The sequence below is a fragment of the Oryctolagus cuniculus genome, chromosome 15 (genome assembly GCF_051225735.1).
Source record: "Oryctolagus cuniculus isolate XC-2025 breed Fujian yellow rabbit chromosome 15, ASM5122573v1, whole genome shotgun sequence".
Classification (NCBI taxonomy): Eukaryota; Metazoa; Chordata; class Mammalia; order Lagomorpha; family Leporidae; genus Oryctolagus; species Oryctolagus cuniculus.
Window position 1 is genome coordinate 42,491,447 of NC_142881.1, and position 25,009 is coordinate 42,516,455.

Consider the following 25,009-nt stretch of genomic DNA (forward strand, 5'->3'; position numbering starts at 1 on the left):
TGATCTACAGAAAAATTTCTAATGTGTACAACAAGGCATTCACTAATGATGCTGAATAAATGAAATGCTCATTTAAGGCTTTATTTTTCCTATCACATAATGTGACTTTAAAACATTTTAATTAGAAATGTAAGCCAGGCACTAACATTAAGAGGTCTAACACTTGAAAGTGACTTGCAGAAAACTGTACTGTAAGCAAAGCATACTCAAGATGACAAAAATTTGTGGGCTGCTATTGTGGCGTGGTGGGTAAAGCAGCAGCTTGACACAGGCTTCACTCATGAGGGCCAGGTGGTGTCCCAACTGCTATACTTCCAACTCAGCTCCCTAATGAGCCTGGGAAAGCAGCAGAAGATGGCCCAAGTACTTGGGCCCTTTGCCACCCATGTTGAGAGACAATGATGACACTCCTACTATTGCAGCCATTTGTGGAGTGAACCTGTGGATAGAAAATCTCTATCTTTCCCAATTCTGCCTTTCAAATAAGTAAGTACATATTTTTTAAAAATTGCAATGTTTCTTTTTTTTTTTTTTTTAAAAAGACATTTATTTTATTTGCAAGTCAGAGCTATACAGAGAGAGAAAGAGAACGAGAGAGAGAGAAAAAGAGGTCTTCCATCTGCTGGTTCACTCCCCAACTGGCCGCAATGGCCAGAGCTGCGCTGATCTGAAGCCAGGAGCCAGGTGCTTCTTCTGTGTCTCCCACATGTGTGCAGGGGCCTAAGCACTTGGGCCATCTTCTAGTGCTTTCCCAGGTCATAGCAGAGAGCTGGATTGGAAGTGGAGCAGCCATGACTCAAACCAGCACCATATGGGATGCCAGCACTGCAGGTGGCGGCGACCTTACCTGCTGCACTACAGCACCGGCCCTGCAATGTTTCCCTTTAGGTTACCTGGCATCTAAATCTCTCTAATGCATTAAAAACTCTGGACACAAATATTTTTCTTCCCCCTGTAGCACTATTGCACTACAAACAACTAAATATCTTTATCTAGACAGATGTAGATAAAATAAATGTCAAAAAATGGTTATAAACCAATTCAAATCATGAAAAATGATTTCAGATTTTAGCTACAGTAAAAAAGACTATACATTCCATAGTTAGAAGACTTGAATTCAAATGCAGTCAAAACACTAACTTGTTTCCTCTAGAAAACAAAGACAACAAAAATACATACCCTTCCTTCTTAACAGGATTCTCATGAGGACTAAGCATCAAATGCAGTTACATAAAAATATACTAAGTTTTCAAAATGGCACAAAAGCATTACCAGTTTTACAAATCATACCTGTATTTAAGGTATAATTTTGGAATAGTTTGAATTTTACTTCTATTTATTTTTCTTAAAAAAATAGCAGTAAAATAGCACTACTTTCAAGAATTGTAACAAAAATTAACATTAAAATTATCCTTAAAAGTTTAAGAATTGTTTAAAAGTAACTTAATATGGTTTAATATGGTTTATTATACCATATTATTTCCTGCAACTTCAGCAAATAATTGGTTATTCAAGAAAAAACAGAGTCACTAAATAGGTGAGGGAAATAGCAGGTAGAAGATGGATGGAAAGGATATTTTTGTGAACCATGTGACTTTTTGAGCCATATAAACTAATTATCTATTTAACACACTAAATAAAACTTTTTTTTTTTTTTTGAGTTAGCAGTGAGAGAGAAAGGTCTTCCTTCCCTTGGTTCACCCCCAAATGGCCTCTATGGCTGGCGCACTGCCCCAATCCTAAGCCAGGAGCCAAGTGCTTCCCCCTGGTCTCCCATGCGGGTATAGGGCCCAAGCACTTGGGCCATCCTCCACTGCCTTCCCGGGCCACAGCAGAGAGATGGACAGGAAGCGGAGCAACTGGGACAGAACCAGCACCCCTACCAGGACTAGAACCCGGGGTGCCGGTGCCGCAGGCAGAGGATTAGCCAAGTGAACCGCGGCGCCAGCCCACATTTTTTAAAGTCAATGCAAGTCTACAAGATCAGGCAGTCATTAATAAAAAGGTTTTCAAAGCTTCAAACTTTTTTCAAAGTACTAAGCAATTACATCTTTAGTGCAAGAGTTTATACACACAGTTAATCTTTACCAAAAAGGCTAGGTAAACACGTAGAATGCATGAATGTAACAGCTATCAATTATGGTCAAGTAATTTATGTGTAACAGCTGAACCAAAATTCCTGACACAAAAACACCAAAAAAAGTACACTTAAAAATTTCATTAGTCTCTTATTTTACTAATAAATTCAGCATTCTAACAAAATTAAAAAGTTGTAAGGTCTGTATGTATGTGGCCACAGCCTTAAATGTATCATATACTCCTCACTCTAGTCTCTTCTCTCTGAGCAATGAAGTACACTTACTGAAACTGAATTCACAAATACATCAATCACCTCTTAATCTAGGATTTGAAAAAAACGACTAAGAAGTCATAATAAATTAACAATACAACTACAAAATTTCAAACATAATACCTGAATGTATACTGAAAACAATGCTGTATGTGCATCATTTACTTATAGTATTTTGAATATGAAGACTCAATTCATATCTTTTTATCTTTTTAAAATATAAGAAATTAAAGTTCTCCTCAAAAATTTGTTTTTTGCATATGAAAAGAGGGTTGGACTTTAAAGTTGTTGAAAATTAAAAACACTGTTTTCAAATTTCCATTCTTCATTTAAATTAAGAATGATAATAGTTTTAATCACTAACCAAGAACTTTTAAGTTATACAGGTTTATTTATTTATTTATTTTTAAAGATTTATTTGTTTATTTGAAAGTCTGAGTTATACAGAGCAGAGGCAGAGAGAGAGAGAGAGGTCTTCTGTCAGAAGGTTCACTCCCCAGATGGTCGCAACAGTTGGAGCTGCACTGATCCGAAGCCAGGAGCTTCTTCCTGGTCTCCCACGCAGGTGCAGGTGCCCCAGGACTTGGGCCATCTTCTACTGCTTTCCCAGGCCATAGCAGAGAGCTGGATTGGAAGTGGAGCAGCCAGGACTAGAGCCAGCGTCCATGTGGGATGCCAGCGCTTCAGACCAGGGCGTTAACCCGCTATGTCACAGCACCGGCCCCAAGTTATACAGGTCTATAACTATATCCCAAAGATACAGTTCTACTGTATTACCAGTGACTCTCCTTTCCAGTCTTAACAGTGATGAAAATTACTTACATTCTCAACCTTTTCTCCTCAAATACTAACTTTCAACAAACTCTAGTTTTAGTTAAACCGAGCATTCTTCAGGTCAACTTAGCACCACATTTCTAGCCATCATCTCCAAAGTCAGTCATTGTGCCTTCAATTCCTTTATGGTCACAAATCAAGAAGTGGAACTCAAGATTACATCTGGTATTCCTCCCTCTATTCCTTCCAGCCCAGTTTTCCAAAGCTTTCTGTTTCAAGTATCACTCAAAACTCTTTCAGTATACTCTAACTATTGACCACTATAATATCAGCATTTTGTTCACCTCATGTTTTTTTACTCTGACTTAGATATATCATCCTCAATGCTTTCTGCTTGTACTACTTTACCAGAAACCCAGATATCACCCATTGTGAACACACTCAAAATTCCCTTCTCCCATAAGATCTCTTCTTCACTCTCGATACTGTGTGTTTCATGGTGCTCCTTAAGGTTCCATTTTAAGCAAGCGCCTTATTAATTACCTATTCTACAGCATTTGTCTTTTTTCTCTAACTGTATCTGCCTCAAAACAGGCTCAGACAGCCTTTATTTTTAATACAAAATTAGCAAACAATTCAAACATCAAAACCCCATATTCTTCCCAGATTTTTTCTCTCTCAAACTATCATCCTTCCTCTCAATATAACCACAAAATTTCAAGGTGAAACTTCCATTCCCAAATCAAATAAATCAATTATGAGGCTGATTTCTGAGTGGTCATTAATGATTTCTTAACAAGCAAATTTCCAACTGTTTTCTTAGCCTCATCCTGGCTGACCTTTCTGCAGCCACTCTGAAACTTCCTTGCTTGTCAGGTCTTCCTTTCTACAGGTTTCTTCTACTCTTACTGGCTGTCTTTTCTTTTGTTCCTAAATGTAGACAAAACTAAAATATTTTCCCCTTTCTATGTCAATACTTGGATTATCAATCTTACATGGCAACTCTGAAATCTCTCTCAATATGACATTATTCCCACTTTACCTCAGCAGAATTTCCAGCATTTAGCTGGATGCATTTTTTTAAGATTTTATTTATTTATTTGAGAGGCAGAGTTATAGACATTGAGAGGGAGAAACAGAGAGAAAGGTCTTCTTTCCATTGGTTCACTCCCCAAATGGCCACAACGGCCAGAGCTGTGCCGATCCAAAGCCAGGAGCCAGGAGTTTCTTCCTGGTCTCCCATGTGGGTGCAGGAGCCCAAGCACTTGGGCCATCTTCTACTGCTTTCCCAGGCCACAACAGAGAGCTGCACTGGAAGAGGAGCAGCATGGACTAGAACCAGTGCCCATACAGGATGCCAATGCAACAGGTGGAGGATTAACCTACTGTGCCACACAGCACCAGCTTCAGCTGGAAGCTTCTACCTGGAAATCTCAGGAATACTTAAAATATACAAGTTCAAAAGTTAAAGCTTCCATATTTCTGTACAGACCAATTTCTCTTAGTTCTACCAATGATATGCATCACTAATTTGTCTAGCACCCAAGGCCAAAACCGTTCCTAAGAACCTCCACCACCACTGCTTACGAGTCTTTATCATCTTCTCTGCATTCTTGTAAATGGCTTCAGAAATATCTAATACTCATAAAACCAGGTAAGGTAGGTATTGGTAACACTGTATGATAGATGACGTAAGGTCATACATGTGATAAGAAATGGAAATAGATTCTATCCCAGAACTCAAACTCAGAGCTTCCACTCATCTTGCCATCTTCTTCCTACTGGAAGAAAAGACATCTGAGAGAAAGCAGTGAAACTGTGGTCAAAAAGTGAAGGGGGCCGGAGCCGCGGCTCACTAGGCTAATCCTCCGCCTGCGGCGCCAGCACACCGGGTTCTAGTCCCAGTCGGGGCGCCAGATTCTGTCCCAGTTGCCCCTCTTCCTGTCCAGCTCTCTGCTATGGCCCGGGAGTGCAGTGGAGGATGGCCCAAGTGCTTGGGCCCTGCACCCCATGGGAGACCAGGAGAAGCACCTGGCTCCTGACTTCGGATCAGCGCGATGCGCTGGCCACGGCGGCCATTGGAGGGTAACCAACGGCAAAAGGAAGACCTTTCTGTCTCTCTGTCCACTCTGCCTGTCAAAAAATTAAAAAATAAAAATAAAAATAAAAATAAAAGTGAAGGGAGGGGATCCCAACACTATGGTGAAGGTCTACGCAACAGAGTAGCAGTTAGAGATTGGTACACCAGTCAGCCTATTAACCACCTGTATACACACAAACACACACACACACAAAGTTCATAAACACATATACATACACAAGTACACGTGCACATATACACAATAGGCGATAAACCACAAATTAATCTCATTTAGAGTACTTGTCTTTGATAGCTACAAATCTATTCAGTTACCCATATCCAGATTTTTGACTCTGAAATTCTACTCAACATATCAGTTCTAGTATCTCTGGCCTATTTCAGTTTCTTTCTTGTAATTTTACAAAAGCCAACTGATTATCAGCTTTTGAATGGTATTTTCCAAAGACCCTTTTCACCACCCTTTTACACTTTTGTAAAACTAATCATACCAGGAGGGCATTAAGACACAGTGCATAAAGCCACCAACTGGGACTCCTGTTGCATCCCATACTGGAATCCATTTCGGTATGGGATGTGGGTGGTTGAGTCCTGGATACTTTGCCTTTTTTTTTTTTTTTTAAAGACTTATTTTATTTATGTGAGAGACAGAGATACAGAGAGGGAAAGATGGAGAGAGAAAGAGATCTTTCATCTGCTGGTGCACTCCTTAAACAGCCACAACAGCCAGTACTGGGTCAAGTTGAATTCAGGAACCAGGAGCTTCTTCCAGGTCTCCTACATGGGTGCAGGGGCCCAAGCACTTGGGCCATCCTCTGCTGCTTTCCCAGGTACATTAGCAGGGAGTTAGGTTGGAAGTGCAGCAGCTGGGACTGGAACCAGCACCCAAATGGCGTAACAGCATTACAGGCAGAGGCTAAATACCACTATGCCATAACGCCTGCCCCCCAGATACTTTGCTTTCCATCCAACTTCGGCCAATGAATGCTGAGAGGTAGCAGATAATGGTTCAAGTATTTGGGCCCCTGCCACCAGAGTCAGAGACCCAGATGGAATTCTGAAGTCCCAGCTTTGGCCTGGCCCAGATCTGAGTGTTTCAGGCATTTGGGGGAGTGAACCAGTGGGGGGGAGATCTGTCTATCTCTAACTCTCTGTGTCAGTCTGCCTTTAAAATAAATAAATGGCTTTCCTTTCATTAAACTTTTTTTTTTTTTTAAATCTCTAGTTTTACTGAATTGCAATTAAGGAATGAGGCTTAATAGGTCACTTACAAAGGAGTGTTTTTTTCTAATTGGCCTAATAAATTAATAATGTTGATAACTTCTATGGATGACAAAAAATACATTTTATGAGTGAATTTTATTACTGAAGCCACCTATATATCTAACTTTGTGCCTTTGTGGAGTGTATTAGTTTCTACTATCATTGCTTTACTAACAGGTTTTTTAAATTTCTTCCAGCTTCTGATGGTGAGTTTAGCATAGATGAGTTTACAATTGCTAAGTCTCCAGGTAGAATATACTCTATACTGATAAAAAAAAAAAAATTTTTTTTTTATATAGTTTTATACTTTTTTGCCTTTTTTTTTTTTTTTTTTTTTTTGACAGGCAGAGTGGACAGTGAGAGAGAGAGAGACAGAGAGAAAGGTCTTCCTTTGCCGTTGGTTCACCCTCCAATGGCCGCCGCGGCCGGCGCGCAGCCGGCTCACCGCGCTGATCCGATGGCAGGAGCCAGGTACTTTTCCTGGTCTCCCATGGGGTGCAGGGCCCAAGTTCTTGGGCCATCCTCCACCGCACTCCCTGGCCACAGCAGAGAGCTGGCCTGGAAGAGGGGCAACCGGGTCAGAATCCGGCGCCCCGACCAGGACTAGAACCCGGTGTGCCGGCGCCGCAAGGAGGGGGATTAGCCTAGTGAGCTGCAGCACCAGCCACTTTTTTGCTTTAAATGCTACTCAGATACAGAGATCATGTCATCTGCTTTTGAAATTTACATTTACCTGTTACATTTTTACTCATTTTTTTTTATTTGACAGATAGAGTTACAGACAATGAGAGAGACAGACAGACAGAAAGGTCTTCCTTCCATTGGTTCACTCCCCAAATGGCCACTACAGACGGCACTGCGCCAATCCAAAGCCAGGAGCCAGGTGCTGCTTCCTGGTCTCCCACGCAGGTACAGATGCCCAAGCACTTGGGCCATTCTCCACTGCCTTCTCGGGCCACAGCAGAGAGCTGGACTGGAAGAGGAACAACCGGGACTAGAACCCAGTACCCATGTGGGATGCCGGCGCCACAGGCAGAGGATTAACCAAGTGAGCCACGGCACCGGCCCCTACTTATTTATTTTAAAACCTGAGTTGTTGGCCAGCGCCACGGCTCACTAGGCTAATCCTCCACCTGCGACACCAGCACACCAGGTTCTAGTCCCGGTCGCAGCACCAGATTCTGTCCTGGTTGCTCCTCTTCCAGTCCAGCTCTCTGCTGTGGCCCGGGAGTGCAGTGGAGGATGGCCCAAGTGCTTGGGCCCTGCAACCGCATAGGAGACCAGGAGAAGCACCTGACTCCTGGCTTTGGATCAGCGCGGTCCGCCAGCCACAGCGTGCCAGCTGCAGCGGCCATAGGGGGGTGAACCAACGGAAAAGGAAAACCTTTCTCTCTGTCTCTCTCACTGTCCACTCTGCCTGTCAAAAAATAAATAAATAAATAAAAACCTGAGTTGTTTTATGTAAATCTCTTATATTAATATATTTAAAAGACTTATAAGTACAGGTTATACAATCTTCTAGACCCAGAACACTGGCATACTACTACTTCTAGAACAGAAAAACCACCTTAATACCATAACACAGGGGATGTGATGCCTTATTCATAATCTGTGTTTCCATCTCAGATGATGATCTCAGGTCATCTTCTTAAGGTGAATTCACAATTTAAATGTTTTCAGTTACCAAAGTAATTCTTAGCTGGCATTATGGCATAGTGGGTAAAGCTGCCAGCTGTGACACCAGTATCCCATATGAGCACCAATTCAAGTCTCAACTGCTCTGCTTCCAATCCAGCTCCCTGCTAATGTGCCTAGGAAAGCAGCAGAAGATGGCCCACATACTTGAGCTCCTGCACCAATGTGGGTGACCCAGAAGTTCCTGGCTTCAGACCAGCCCAGCTCCAGCCTTTGTGGCCATTTGGGGAGCGAGCAGATGAATAAGTACTCCCCACCTCTGTAACTCTGCCTTTCAAATAAATAAATAAATCTTTGTTTAAGAAAAAGTAATTTTTTACTTCAGTAACATTTCACTGGCGCTCTAAACTCATAAATACACTGTTTTCTTGAAGCTTAGAGATTTGCATTTCAGAATGATCACAATAAGATTACAGGAAAGTAATTCAACAAAAGAATAAATATGGCTATGTGCCAATATTTCAGATAGATTCCTTTTTTTCTTTAAAGATTTTTTTTGAAAGTCAGAGTTACGGGGTGGAGGAGGGAGGAGGGAGGGAGGGTCTTCCATCTGCTAGTTCACTCCCCAGTTGGCCACAATGGTTGAGCAGCGCCGATCCGAAGCCAGGAGCCAGGAGCTTCTTCCACGTGGGTCTCCCACGTGGGTGCAGGGGCCCAAGTACTTGGGTCATCTTCTGCTGCTTTCCCAGGTCACAACTGAGAGCTGGATCAGAAGAGGAGCAGCCAGGACTTGAACAGGCACACATATGGGATGCCGGCACTGCAGGTGGCGGTTTACCCACTATACCATAGTGCCGGCCCCCAGATAGATTCCTAATGCCATAACTTTACAAGATAGGTATTATCACCTCCTTTTCTTTTTTTTTTTTTTTTTTTTTTTTTTTGACAGACAGAGTAGACAGTGAGAGAGAGAGAAAGGTCTTCCTTTTGCCATTGGTTCACCCTCCAATGGCCGCTGCAGCCGGCACACTGCGGCCGGCTCACCGCACTGATCCTAAGCCAGGAGCCAGGTGCTTCTCCTGGTCTCCTATGCGGGTGCAGGGCCCAAGCACTTGGGCCATCCTCCACTGCACTCCCGGGCCACAGCAGAGCGCTGGACTGGAAGAGGAGCAACCAGGACAGAATCTGGCGCTGCGACTGGGACTAGAACCCGGTGTGCTGGCGCCGGAGGCAGAGGATTAGCCTATTGAGCCGCAGCGCCGGCCATAACTTCCATTTTTAAGGATCAGAGAACAGCTCCATTGTACATAATTACCTTGCTGAAAACCAGGATCTGGCTCTAAATGTGATTCTGAATCTACAACTTTCACTTAGATGTCCTGGATTGCACTTGTAGGAGGCATTCTAACTGTGGTATCAATAAAGTTTTAAGTTCTTTGGGCTCTTACTTCTTCCATCTCTGAAGAATCTCCAAAATTTGGAGTTACTACGGTGGTTCAGTTCTAAGTAATTCTTGGTCATATATTAAACAGGAATGTGTTGGCTGGCGCCGCAGCTCACTAGGCTAATCCTCTGCCTGTGGCGCCGGCACTTCGGGTTCTAGTCCCGGTCGGGGTGCTGGATTCTGTCCCGGTTGCTCCTCTTCCAGTCCAGCTCTCTGCTGTGGCCCGGGAGTGCAGTGGAGGATGGCTCAAGTGCTTGGGCCCTGCACCCGCATAGGAGACCAGGAGAAGCACCTGGCTCCTGGCTTTGGATCGGCTCGGTCCACCAGCCACAGCGCGCCAGCTGCAGCGGCCACTGGGGGTGAACCAACGGAAAAGGAAGACCTTTCTCTCTGTCTCTCTGTCACTGTCCACTCTGCCTGTCAAAAAACAAAACAAAACAAAACAAAAACACCTGGAATGTGTAAACTACATAATCCTTGAAAATGCGAAGCAGATATCTGATTTTTCCTCTCCATCTCACATGCTTTATTTTCCTTGATTTTCCCTGAATTGGAGGGTGTTGGGTGGGCCCTATTCTTCAGCTTAAGATACACAACCCAGTTAGAGAATTCCATTCCTTGTCCAAAATTTTTAGTTCAGGAATAGGCACATGTTCCAATCCAAGGAAGTAAGAACCCAATCTAGGAATTTTTGCTCAAACTGTAGCTCTCTTCTGTTGCGATTGTTAAAGAAGGTAGCATGTAAACAGAAACTACTAAGAACCATACCTTGCTATTATTTGTAGAGTCTCTATGAAGATAAAGCATATACATAAGAAAGAAGATCAAAGATAAGGTGGGACAGACTCCTGGCATCTGTTGAGCACTTACCTAAAGGTCAGAGCTTTTAAATTATATATGTCAGTAAATGTCTCCTTTTGTTTAAGCTACTGTCAGTTGGGCTTCTTTAACTTAGAACTGAAAAAGTGCTCCTTATACATTATAAAGCAACCTTTGCTGTCAAAATAATATGTAAAAATTTGGACATCAAAATGTAGTGCAGTAGAAAAACACAATAGGTTTAAGGTTAGGAGATACAGTTTTGAGTTATTACACTGAGAAAGTAAATAACATAGGACGAGCTCATCTTTGTAGATCTCTTTATCATTTACATGAGTCTGAATTAAATTGCTTCTTGGATCCTTCAAAATATAAAATTTTCCACAATTTTATGAATCCACAAATTGGATAAAACACTTAAATAGCACGCATCAGAATTAATATGGTAGAAAAATAAGAATGTTGGAGCTGGCATTGTGGTATAGCAAGTAAAGCTTCTGTCTGCCAACGCCAGCATCCCATATGGTCCCTGGTTTCTCTTCCAGCTGCTCCATTTCTGATCAAGCTCCCTGTGGTAGCCTGTGAAAGCAGAAGATGGCCCAAGTGCTTGGGCCTCTGCCACTCATGTTGGAGACCCAGCGAAGCTCATGGCTTCTGGCCCAGTCCTTGCCACTGTGGTCATTTGGGAGTGAACCAATGGATGGAAGACCTCTTTTTGTCTCTCTCTCTCTGCAACTCAAATAAATAAATAAATAAATAAATAGATGATATTATAATAGGATTTTGTTTTTAAGAATAATTATAGGGCTGGGGACTTCGGCACAATAGGTTAATATTCTGTCTGTGGCACCGGTTCTAGTCTCAGCTGCTCCTCTTCTGATCCAGCTCTCTGTTATGGCTTAGGAAATCAGTGGAAGATGGCCCAAGTGCTTGGGCCCCTGCACCCACATGGGAGACCGGGAAAAAGCTTCTGGCTCCTGGCTTCGGATCAGCTTAGCTCAAGCTGTTGCGGCCACTGGGGGAGTGAACCAGTGGATGAAAGACCTTTCTCTGTCTCTTCCTCTCTCTCTCTCTGTGACTCTCTGAATTAAATAAGAATCTTAAAAAAAAAAAAAAAAAAAAAAAAAAAGGAAAGTAAGTATAGTTTGTTTTTTGTTTTCTTTAGAGAGAGAAGGAGAAACAGAGAGAGATCTTTCATCCACTAGTTTACTCCCCAAATCGTTGCAATGGCCTAGGTTGGGTTAGGCCAAAGCCAGAAACTTCCTCAGAGTCTCCCAAGTGGGTGCAGGGACTCAAGTACTTGGGCCATCTTCCATTGCTTTCCCAGGCACATCAGCAGGGAGCTGGATCAGAAGTGGAGAAGCCAGGACTCAAACTGGCACACATATGGGATGCTCGTGATACAGGTGGCAGCTTTACCCACTATGCCACAGTGCCTGCCTTTCCTGTTTGGTTACAAATGAAAAAGAAATAAGAAAATTTCATTAGGTTACAACATGGGGAAATTCAGGAAACAAGTAAGAAAAAAACAACCAAATTATAATATTAGGACATAAAATTTCATTCCCCAGAGAAACAAAAAAAGTTTCTGGGCAGGTATTTGGCCTAGAAGTTAAGCTGTCAGTTATGATGCCCACATACACACTGGAGTGTCTGGATTTGACAGCCAGCTTTGGCTCAATTCCAGCTGCCTAATAATGTATATCCTGGGAGGTAGTAGTGATGACTCAAGCAGTTAGATTTCTACCAACCATATAGGAGACCTGGATTTAGTTCTCAGTTCCTGGCTTCAGCTCATAGCCAGCCCATCACAGGCATTTGGAGAGTAAGCAAACAGGCAGAAGTTTTTTCTCTCTCTAAGTAAATTAAAATAAAAAATAAATAAAAAAAACTTTGAGATCAACTTAACATTTTTTCTAGATTTTAGTCTTCAAAGAAGAAGAGCTCAATGAACTTATGTACATAGTTCATAGTATATAGGAATTTTTATCTGTGAAAGTTGATTTGGAAACAAAGAAAAAGAAAATTAAGCCTACTTTACCTGATACCATTCTAGAGGGGGGTTGGCAATGGAAAGAAAGAGTAGCAGTGATTCTAGGTAAGTCTGTCATATAGTACAAGTTTAGTTCTTTAAACTCAGAAGTTTAGGAAATCCTTCCAAAATACATAGTTACCAGCATTCGTAAAATGTTTTATCTCTTTCTTCAGGTTTACAATAAATGTGTAAATTGTCTATTAAAATACTGAAATTTAAGTGCACATGGAGACAGCAGGGCACAGGGTTAGATAAGAAGCAATGCCAGAAAGTGCCTTGCAGCAAGCTTTCATAGAAAAAAAAATTGATGGCTTGCTTCGGAATAATTTGCCACATTTTCATAAAGCAAAATATCAAATACACAAATGAATCACTCCTGAATGACTCCTGGGGAAGTATAACGTAGTTTCCTATAAATACTGATATATATAATTCTGCCTTCAATGTATGGGTTATGTCACTCAGAACTTTTTCATCACTTCACGACCTCATTTGTACCATATCTGATGAAGAAACGTCAAAACTCTGAGACAGATTATTTTGAGAAGAGTGCAAAATCTACAAATTCTTTTACTGAAATATGATGACTGCCTTCTCTCTCTTCAAAACAAAGAGAACAAAAAAGATTTTACTTCTGTATAAACATCAGAACACAACTTTCTTCAGTCTTAATACTGTTCTATAACTAAAATTAAGGATACTATATGTGTTTTTCCCCTACAAATGTTTCTCTTGCATTCTTTTTACTCTGACCCTACTTCACAACAACATCCCCTGCCAATTCAGCAAATATCCTCTCCTCACCTTAGAAAGAAACTGAATTGACATTTTACTCAATTATGATGAATAGCATATCTTCTCACTGACAAATTAAATCACTTTTGATTATGAAGACTTGTCTTGGACCTAATTTGAACTAGAAACAAAAAAAAAAATGATATAAGTATCTTTGAGTTTTTTTTTTAAAAAAGATTTTGTTTATTTATTTGAGAAGTAGAGTTAGAGAGAGAGAGAGAGGAAGAAACAGAGAGAAAGGTCTTTCATCTGCTAGTTCACTTCCCAAATGGCTGCAATGGCTAGATCTTGGACAATCTGAAGCCAGGAGCTTCTTCTGGGTCTCCCAAAATAGTGCAGGAGTCTAAGCACTTGGGCCATATTCTGCTTTCCCAGGCCACAGCTGAGAGCGGATCAGAAGAGGAGCAGCCAGGACTAGAACCGGCGCCCATATGGGATGCCGGTGCTGCTGGTGGAAGCTTAACCCACTATGCCACAACACTGGCCCCGGGGCTGATTTTTAATTCCTAAACATAATAAGATGGAGTATCTCAAATGTTTCTTATATGCAAAATTTTTGCCCACAACAGCATATAGCCAGCTATTCCAAGAAAGTATCCTTATCATGGGTGCCAGTTCCAGTCCTGGCTGTTCCATTTCCGATACAGCTCTCTGCTGTGGCCTGGGAAAGCAGAAGATGGCCCAAGTCCTTGGGCCCCTGCACCCATGAGGGAGACCCAGAAAAAGCTCCTGGCTTCTGATTGGCGGAAACTCTGGCCATTGCAGCCAACTGGGGAGTGAACTAGTGGATGGAAGACTTCTTTCTCTCTGCCTCTCCTTCTCTCTCTGTGTGACTCTCTTTCAAATAAATAAATAAATCTTTTTTTTTTTTAAAAAGAAAGTACCCATATCAGACGGATTATATATGCATATATATGTGGGCATTGAGAAGAGGGAGAGAATACAGTTTAGTTAAAAAAAAACTTAGACCTTTATTTGCCCCAACTCAAAATCCTTCATTAAAGTACCTTACTAGGCTATTGACTATAATGCCAAACAAACAGAAAAGTCACATAGTTGAATATGATGAAGTTAAGTATCTTAGAGAAAGTCAAATATATTTATAATTTGGTAAAGGAAAGTAAAATTTTGCAATACCTCTACCAAATAATTTCATTCATTGCAAAAAATCTGGCTTTTTTTCTAAAATTATGAAAAAAGTCAGAAGTATTCTAAATATCACTCCTCTTCAGCATATGACTTCTCAGTATAGACACTAGCTTTTTTCAAATGTATGTATGGTGACACAATTAAAAAATAATTCCTATTTTTGAGTCCTTTTTAGAAACTTCAAGGGTCATTAACATTTCCAAAATCGTCAAGTTTCTTTGCCAAAACATACTTCTCCTGAAGAAATCTTAGTATTCTGTAGACAGACAGTAAACCTTTATGTCTGAAAATACTTTTGGTTTTGTTGCTCTAGTAAAGAACAAGCTAAGTCACTGTCACTCACTGCTTTGTTCATCAGCATGCACTGGGCTGGAAAGACTCTTTCATCAATACTGAAAGAAATCTTATCTACTGTTGTGAAAATATTCTACTGCTTCAGGAGTGCCAAGGTTTGAATCACAGCCTATGCAAGAGGATTTGTCATGAGAAAATCTACTGTTGTGGAAGTTGCCAAATTCACAAACGCTAAAATTTTGAATCAAGATGGGGCCGGTGCTATGGTGAAGTGTGTAAAGCTGCTACCTGCAGTGCCAGCAAACCATATGGGCACTGGTTTGAGTCCCAGCTGCTCCACTTATGATCCAGCTCTTTGTTATGGTCTGGGAAAGCAGTGGAAGATGGCCCAAGTCCTTGGGCCCCTGCATCCACATGGGAGACCTGGAAGAAGCTGCTGGCTCCTGGCTTCACAAAGGCCCAGCTCCAGCCGTTGCAGCCATTTGGGGAGTGAACCAGTGGATGGAAGACCCTCCCTCCCTCCCTCTCTCTCTCTCTCTCTTTCTGCCTCTCTGTAACTCTGCCTTAAAATAAATAAATAAATCTTAAAAAAAAAAAAAAAAGAAGTTCCATAAGAGGTTTTTGTCAAGAAATGAGAACAACTATTAAGTTCTATGCAACATATAATTTGCTGGCTTTCAGAAGACAAATTTTACAGCCAGATCCTGCTCTACACTGAATAAAATACAAACTCTTAAACAGTTCAACTCTTTAACCTTAAAAGTGAAATGTAGAGTCATAATCCTTTCCTTTATAACAGCATCAGTGATACAGATCTTGCCAAAAAAGGATCTCATTAACTTGAAGGCAAGGAAAATAATGCAATATGAATTTATTTGAAGAGTCACAGAGGATTCTTATTTCTTGACAAAAGGGCACTTTCACTGAGCAAAACAATCTGCAGATACTGTTTGCAAAATAGGGTTTACAGCTTTTGTTTGCATGAAAAATCAAGTCAAACTTGTTCATGTATCAAGTTTGATACAATTTTTAATATCAAAGATAATGATATACTTTTACCTAATTCTAAAGGTAAACAATAACAGCCCTTTCAGTACTGAGCAGAACTAAAGCTTAATTTCAGTAATGTATACCCTGATATTTATTCATTATTGTTCAGTGGTAGTCACTCATTTTTGCATGGAAAAAGAATAATCCTTACATGGGTTCCTCTTACATTCTATCTTTTTTTAAGAAGTTGTCTGTGGGGCCGGCACTGTAGCATAGCAGGTAAAGCTGCTGTATGCAATGCTGGCATCCCATGTGAGCACCGGTTCGAGTCATGGCTGCTCCACTTCCAATCCAGGTCCTTGCTATGGCTTGGGAAAGCAGTAGAAGATGGCTCAAGTCCTTGGGCCCCTCTGCCAGCATAGGAGACACAGAAGAAAATTCTGGCTCCTGGCTTCGGAACGGATCAACCCAGCTGTGGCCTAGGCAGCCATCCAGGGAGTGATCCAGAGGATAGAAGACTTTCCTCTCTCTGCTTCTGCCTGTGTATAACTCTGCCTTCCAAATAAATAAAATAAAATTTTATTAAAAAAGTTGTGCAATTAAAAACTGCAAACAAAATTTTTTTAATTATTTGTTTGAAAAGCAGAGTAACAGAGAGGCAGAGGCAGAGAGATAGAAGAGAAGTCTTCCATCCACTAGTTCTCTCCCCACATGGCCACAACGGCCAGAGCTATGTCAATCCAAAGCTAGGAACCAGGAGTTTCTTCTGGCTCTCCACACAGGGGCCCAAGGACTTGGGACATCTTCTTTTTATCAACAAAGGCATTTGCTTCTCTCTAGATGAAAATGGGATGAACAAAAGGTAAACCTTTTCAGATCCTCATCTCTATATTTAATTCTAGAGCTATCACCTCAGTGTGCAAACAGAATGCATGAATATAAGGAAATCCACCATAATCTCCAACATTCAGTAAAAGATTCAATTTTGCAAGCAATCACCAATAATTTGGCATCCCTACCTATAACCCAAAAAAGCTACAAACACACAAAGAGTTGGAAAAAAGGCGATGAGGAAGCAGTAAAGGAACCAGAATCAATGATGGATATCATCACCTCTATTTTTGTTTTGAAGTTGAACAAAGTAGAAATTAGCTTAACTTGGAGGAAAACTTTCCTAATTATAAAAATTACTGAAACTAGGATAAATTTTCTGCATAAAGTTGTTGTTGTCTTCATGCCTGAGTTTTCTAAATGAGTTTTCCCATTCATCTAGAGTGATTTAAGGGTTTGTCCTTCTGGGGAATGGAGAAATATACAAAATCTGTTTGTATCAAACATTAACAAGTCTTTTCATATTTACCATCCAAACCATTCAAAACCATCTCTTAACAAATCACTGTAAAATTTTCCCAAGAATTTGCTGTTTGCTTTCAAATAAACTACAAATTACATTTGTCACTTATTCTTAATATAGTCTTTTCTAAATATTCAATCTCTGACCAATGTGATTATAACTATACTTATGAATATACTTATCGAAGACTATTTTATTTATTATAAAAGTACAGGTTGACTGTAGTAGGTAATGGCATCCAGATTATTATTCAAGGGCATTAAATTCTCAAGCAAGTTTCAGAAATAGCAAGCTTACTTTTACTGTGCTTTTAAAAAATGCTACTTTATTAGGATTTTAAGAGACCAAACCTCCAATACAATTAATGGCTGAGATTTGCAATGATTTGATATGAATATGGCAGCATGAACGGAAAAAAAAAATCAATGAATACATTATTTACTTATTTAGAAGTTGAAGCAGTAACAAGATTTCAAAATTTAGAAGGCAGAAACACAGATTAGGAACTATCTTTTTAAAAGCTATTTTCTAGGAGCTGGAGGGAAAAGAGGGGTGAAATGGGGTACAAAGTTTCAGTTAAACAAAACAAAATCTGGAATTGACTGAACAACATGGTAACTACCCTTAATACTGTACTGGGGCTGGTGCTATGGCACAGCGGGTGGAGCTGCCGCCTGCAGCGCTGGCATCCCATACGGATGCCTATTTGAGTCCTGGCTGCTCCACTTCCCATCCAGCTCTCTGCTATGGCCTGGAAAAGCAGTCGAAGATAGCCCAAGTCCTTGGGCCCCTGTACCCGTCTGGGAGACCTGGAAGAGGCTCCTGGCTCCTGATCAGCTCAGCTCTAGCCATTGTGGCCAGTTGGGAAGTGAACCAGCGATGGAAAACCTTTCTCTCTCTGGCTCAACCTCTCTCTGTAACTCTATATTTCAAATAAATAAAATATTTTAAAAATAATAATGATAATGTACTGTAATCCTGAAAAGTGCTAAGAAAGTGGATCATGAATGTTCTCACCATGGGGCAAGTTGTGGAGGATAACTTTATGAAGTGATTGATATGCTAAGTAGCTTGATTGTGGTAATTATTCCATAATACATAAATACATATGTCAAAACACCACATTAGATACCATACATATACATGTATATAGTATGTATAATTTTTATTTTTCCATTATACCTTAATAAAGTTGGGGAAAAAAGTTAAGTCCAGGAAAGAAAAAAAAATCTGTTTTCCAATAAATTCTCAGATCTAGGGAGAGGAAAATATCAAACTTAACTTACCTTTTTGTCTCTGGTCCTTACTTCTCCATAAAAATCTAGGGCTTCTTGTGCCTTTAAAAATTTGCCCCGATGTAATAAATATGCACAAATCATTACACCAGTTCGTCCCTTTCCAGCTTTACAGTGAATTGCTGCAACATGATTGTCATCTTCACTTAGCCATTGGTCAAGATCTTCACAAAAGGGTTTGATAAGTTCTAGCTGTGGTGGGTTATGGTCTTCAAAAGGATACTGTGCAACTGTGGTAAAAAGATAACCTCAGAGTAAGAAAAATATCTCTTCTAAATTTTTATTTAAAAATAGGTTAACTTTAGAAATGTTGCATATAAACTAATCAGGTGTTTCTAAGAAAAACTGAATTCTAGAGAAAAATAATCTGCTGCCTGTTACTTTTAAGTTTTGAATAGAAAAATATTTTCTTCATAACTCTTAAATGTACCACCTTAGACAGGGAGGCCAAGTATATTACTGTCCCTACTTCATGCAGAAAAAAACTATGTGAAATGGAGAGGTTGTACACATCACAACCTCTCACAAGTAGAGCTGGACCCAAAATGAAATGTCACATGGCCTTTTATCAGACTCTCAATGAATTTCCTAACCAAACTAGTAATAATATTTACATCACCACAGAATTTCAAAGAAAGTATAGATTATTAATAGAATCAACTACTGAAAGAAATTGCATTTTACAATATATAAATTATGCTTTGTAATGTTAACTGTGTTATTTAGAGGTGGTCTTGTAAATGTTAGTGGTATACGAACATGACTTTAAAGGCATTTACAGAAAAAAAAACAAAAAAATTACTTATGAAAATATACAATTGTAGTAAAGTTTATCAAATGAAGCTGCAGGTCTTTTCAGAAGAATTATTAAGAATCTATGACTTCTCTGTTTCCTATAGTCAAAATTGAGGTTTCTTTTTTTAAATTTGTCTAGAAATAGAACTTTAGATATATCACTATCAAATTTTATCTGATTAGTATCTACCTTGGCTCCAGCCTATTAAGTCTTAAAAATCCTGACTCACATCTAACATACTAATCATTCTCTGTGTCATGTAAATGTGTGAAAAGTGTATCTTACATCTTCCACCAAATCATCAGAGTGTGCTACAGAACACAATCTAGTAAGTCCTTTACTGTGATGGGACAGCTCTTGCAGTGGACAATAACTACCATTACAGGGAGTTGGGGCAGTTTTCACTTAGTCATCTGTACTTAGTCATTCCATTGTCATTTTTCCAGTGACAAAAAAACATGCAGGAAAATCTGTTAAAACTAGATAAACCTTAAACATGGCATGCTTTGCCTAGAAAGCAATAGCCTAAGTCCAACAAAAAAGGAAGTATTCTTGGCAAATCTGTTTCTCATCGTACTTCAGAATTCTCAAGCAAGTATTTGAAAGTCCATGCTGCAGCTTCAGCAGGGATCAATGGCAAATATGTAAATCAATCTGTAGCTCATGTCACTCACTTTCTCATTTTGACCATGCATCTGCCATGCTTCTCAACTCTCCAATTTCCTCTTTGTTTAAGGGGTTCTACAAATACAAGTGAAAGTTTCTGCAGGTTCTGTAATAGAATTTACCTGTGCCTAGTAGAACTCATTTAAAATAGTTCACTGCTTTCATTCATTAGGCTTCATGTTATACCTTCACCACCTTTTAAGTCATTCTTCAATAAAGAGTTAAGTAGTCTTACTTTCCCTCTATGATCACACTTACTGTCATACCAAATGCCTTAAATACAAGGTAGACTCCCCTCCTTATTATTTCTTAGTGTAGGAATATCTAATTCTTAAAATCATTCTGTACTTCAGCCTGCCTCACCACAGTGATAAGTTCATGGGATACTTTGTTTCCTAAAACACAACAGCAAAATTAATTTCTTTCAAACTGTCAAAGACCATCCTTAAGATATTCATCTCAGTTAATAATTTAAATAATTATATAGGCTATTGATTTTAAGTTAAACAATATAAAGCAATATATTTATACCTACCTCTGCAGTTAAATTTGGCGGTGTCATAATGCCTTTCAGCACATCTAAAAGAAAAGTTTATATGTAATAGAAAGTTACTTTTTGTACTTGGAGGAAAAGAATATTAATATTAAAAAAAATTTCTTGAACTTTATAATATGTCAGGTATTGAGCTAAGTATTTCATATTGACTACATTTAACTCCAACAATTCTGTTGTAGGTACTGTTATTATTCCTACTTTATAATTAAGGAAACTGAAACTTAGAAGGTTAAATGTATATCATTAGACGTTATGCACTTGATTACAAAATTTGTGATATCGCTAACACAATGCTGCAAATTCATCTGTATCTATACCTTCAAATTTCCTGTATGGAATTTTTGTAGGCTATTGAGATATATTTTTGATTTCACAAGTACCTGAAAATAATAAACTAGTTTTGACATTATCTTTACCTCACAGTGGAGCATATATATCCAGTTCTTCAATTATTACTAAAAAGATGCATGTTAAAATAGTAAAATCATAATGGCAAAGGAAAAGTAGAGAAAAACTGAGTGGCACTAATCTACATTTTGTAAAATCAAATCTTTTTCCCTTTTGAGAAGTCAATAGTTATATTTTTTAATAATCTCTCAGGTTAAAAATTTTAATAATGTTTGAAAATAATGAAATAATAAATAAAATCAATACAGAATCATAAAAATGCTGATAGCATTACTAGAGAATGTAATAAATGTATCTGCATCTTTAACAGTAGAGATGTTTGTCTTTTACTTGAAACTAATAGGCCATGCTTAATATTAATCATTAACAGGTTCTGAGAGAGAGCCTATGTCAGTGTGATCAGCACCATCCTGGAAAATCCAAGTATCATCCAAATCAGATTTTCAAAAAATTATTTTAAATGTAACCTTAACATTTTAGAATAAAGGTTTACTACTCCTTAACCTACAATTTCAAAACATCTAACATTTTAAGTTTATGACAGGCTCAACTACAGTAGAATGTGATCTGAGAGTATGAGATTGCATAGTCTTTAATCAATACACTTAAAGGGTCAAACATTTGAAAATTGAAAAGCTGAATAGTGAAACACAACTGGCCCAAAGAATTTCAAGTGACTGTACACCTGTATTATATATTTAGGAATCCTAAAAACATCTATATGGTTCCTTTACTTCAAAGAATTCCAAAATCAAATTCACAAACACTGAGTTAATTATAAGCAAACTGCAGTTCACTGGTTTCTAACTGGTGAGACCTGAAATAAATCAACTTTCATATTACCACTCAAAACAAGTTAAGCTTTTCCTCCTTGCTTTAATTTATTATATTGAGTTTGGTAGAAAGAAAATTTATTTAGTAATGACAAATGCATGTATAGGCATCCTGGATAAATAATTTCATACTCACTGATATGAAAAATGTGATAGGCAAGAAAAAGGGGACTGACCAAGAAAGTTGTCATTTTTATACTTTTCTTTGGTACAGATTAAAGTGAAGACAAGATCAATAATGAAGAATCCATAACAGAATATGGATTAGAAGGTGGATGGAATATAGGACTAAGAAATAATTCTAAGATGTTGGTCTCATGACAGCACAAGAGAAAATAAACATAGCTTTGGACAGCTTTATTTCTCCAAACTTTCCATATTTTCTCAGGATCTCAAAATGTTTTGGTTTAAAAATGGTGCTCAAAAATTTTAAGATGAATATACAGAGGGGAGAGTGGAAATAATAGTTACTAAGTGTCTACTAGATGCATTCAAAGAAAGTAATTTCTATATTTTCTGCTTCAAGCTCACAACCATGTGAACCATGTGATCATATATAATATTATCCTCATTTTACATGAGAAAGCTAAGATTTAGAAGAGCACTAAACAACTTCCCCCCAAATCATAACATGTAAATGGAGAGTCAAACTCAAGCTCAGTGTCTGATTACAAAAGTCTAACTTTTTCTACCACTGCTTCAAACTTCCATTTGTACTAAAAAATACAAAACAGTTTTAAATACAAAAGCAGTAATACATTTTAGTCAATTTGATTGACTTCCTATAAGAGCAGTATTTTTCACAAAAGATGGAACCACCAAACAGTGATAAAAATAAGAAAAAAGTTACAAAAATCTTTACAGGTAAGTATGTGACAGTTTGCTGGAACTACTACTGATGACAGCGCTCAGTGAAGAGGCTGTTACAGTAAAAAGATAAAGAATGTCTTCTTAATTAAAGTTTTCTCAGATATATGCACTACCTACACGAAATCAGTTTCCTTTAAACTTTTTGCGATATATATGTGATACAGTCCTCAATAAACTAAAATTAAAGATACACAAATGGCAAATAGGATTTAACCATTTAAATAAACTCAAAATACATCATTACTTTTTTATCATTACTTCATAAGGGTTATATAAGACAAGATAAACGAAGATCCATTGAAAGAGAGTTTTTATGAAAGAGTAGTAGAGAATGAAGGGATAAGATTGACAGGAAAAACTTTCAGAGAAGTGAGACTTGCCACAGAATGACTTCTTTCTTCAATGAAGTTATGCCTATCTTTCAAAAGAAAATTTAATACATAAAATTCATAATACCCAAAGGCTGATCACAAAATTATGGAGTGTGTTAAACAGAATATACAGTGAAATACAATAAACATTTAAAAAGTTAGTTTCCAGTGAACACTTAAGTTTCTCACAAGGCAGAAACTATACATGTCTTTAGTCCTTATCTCTCCTTCGTCCCCAACCCTGTAAGAATATAGATTATACTAAGGAAGAAACAAAAATGAAAATCAATTGCACCAAAAAAAAAAAAAAAAAAAAAAAAAGATTAATTTAACAAAGTATCAGTATGCCTGAATGTAGTCAATATTATAAGTTTTATTCTTTCCTAAAATAACTTAATAAATGCCTGTACAAACTACAGAGATATAAACAGATGCAGTTAATTATTAGAAAGTCAGCATGAAGGACTCTATATCTCAAAAATGCTATAAAAAGTTTAACATACTAATAAATATGGGTATGCATAGTTCAGTACTTTAAGATCTTCAAATTTATATATGCTTGCAAAGACATACATATTGTATATATTTCTATCCTAAAAATAAAAGATATAAAATACAGATACCTGATGCTTGCTAGACTTACCCAGAACCAGATATTTAAATAGGATGGAAAGAAAATAGATGGTAAAGTGACATCAGAAATTGAAATATGCTAAAATTTGATAGTTCCAGAAACTTTTGAAGTGAAACAAAGTTGGGGAGGTTGAAACAAATAAACAAACAAAACAAAACATAAAGGGAATGTTGGTAAAAACAGTGGATGATCTGCTACTATATGTACCTGTATGACCTTGTTCAACTCACTTAACTTCTCTAGGCCTCAGATTCCCCATCTGTAAAATGAGAAGGTTGGACTAAATGATCTTCAGATATTTTCCAGTTCTGAAAGTCTATGATTCCACGTGGGGAAGGGGAATTAAACATAGTTTAAAATCTATTCTCAAAAAAAAAAAAAAAAAAGCTTCTCTCAACTAATAAATAATTCATTAACTTGGGAACCCTATGTGTGGAAATACAAAAACATGCAGGCAGTTCCCAGGCTATCCTCTTATGACAACTTTAACCAAAACAATATAAATGATCTACAATACTGCTAGTACAAGCCTAAGAGTTCAGTTCTGGAAGCAGGAAGCCACTACATACAGGAATGAAAAGAATTTCCTTCCCTTTCTTTGGATATGTTAAAGCGGAATAAAACTTTGACAAAGGCAGAATTTGTCTTCAGTGTCTCTCAACCACCTTTCTGGGACTCCAAATCTCTAATTCTGAGAGTAGAAGCCTGCAAAATGCCTTTAAATTTAATGGATTTGGAGGCCCCGCACTATGCCGCAGTGGGTAAAAGCCCTGGCCTGAAGTGCCTGGAGCCATTGTGGCCATCTGGGGAGTGAACTAGCGGATGGAAGACCTCTCTGTTTCTAGCTCACTCTGTAACTCTGTCCTTCAAATAAATAAAATAAATCTTTAAAAAAAGGTTTAATAGATTTCAATTTCTGAATGGATTTAAACTTCTGACAGTCCTTGACCTTCTTTTTTTTTAACTCAACTTCTGAATCCCATTGTTCAGAAAGTTCAAAGCTTTGTAGTTTTTATTTTCTTCCAAAGACTCACTATGGCATCTGCAACAAGATTCACTGAAGGAGAAGTTACTCAGGAAAAGAGGAAGACCCCTGAAAGCACAGATTATTTTTAAGTTGGGATCACCTGACCTCAAGCATCTCTCACTTTCTTCTATCTTGTTACCTCTTACCACAGCAACACCTCCCACTTCACCCCACGCATACACCACAATCCTGCCGTATTTCTAAGTACTAGTATGCCAACAAGTTGCTTACTATCCCTTCCATCAGTTACATCATTCCTCTCCTCAGAGACCTACAGTGAAACTTTCACCAATTTTTTTCATGTCTCTATTCCACTCCCACTCCTAACCCCACCACATCAAATATGCCTTCTTTTATGAAAACTTTCCTATTGGATTTTATCATTATGTCTCCTGTTCTTTTCATTGCTTTCTTCTTTACAAGACTTCTGTAATATTTTCTCTACCTTTCATATAAGACTATAAACTATTCTAGGACTGGAATTTTGTCTTATTCATCCTTTAGCACCCTCCCTCCACATTTTATGTATAGCATGAGGTAAGCACACAACAAA

General features: G+C 38.5%; 1 protein-coding gene across 12 annotated transcripts in view; it reads right to left on the reverse strand.

The window, feature by feature from the left end:
* PTEN (phosphatase and tensin homolog) overlaps positions 1–25,009 on the reverse strand; it is a 98,032-nt gene that overhangs the window by 19,250 nt on the left and 53,773 nt on the right. For all 12 annotated transcript variants that reach the window (XR_016222180.1, XR_016222179.1, XM_008270133.5 and 9 more), the window contains 2 exons: positions 20,293–20,336; positions 18,287–18,525 (listed from right to left, as the gene is read on the reverse strand). Coding sequence is in view for 10 of the 12 variants with exons in the window: in XM_008270133.5 (XP_008268355.1) it covers positions 18,287–18,525; positions 20,293–20,336 (283 nt within the window). In the remaining 2 variants the exon portion in view is untranslated. The remainder of the gene's footprint in view (positions 1–18,286; positions 18,526–20,292; positions 20,337–25,009) is intronic.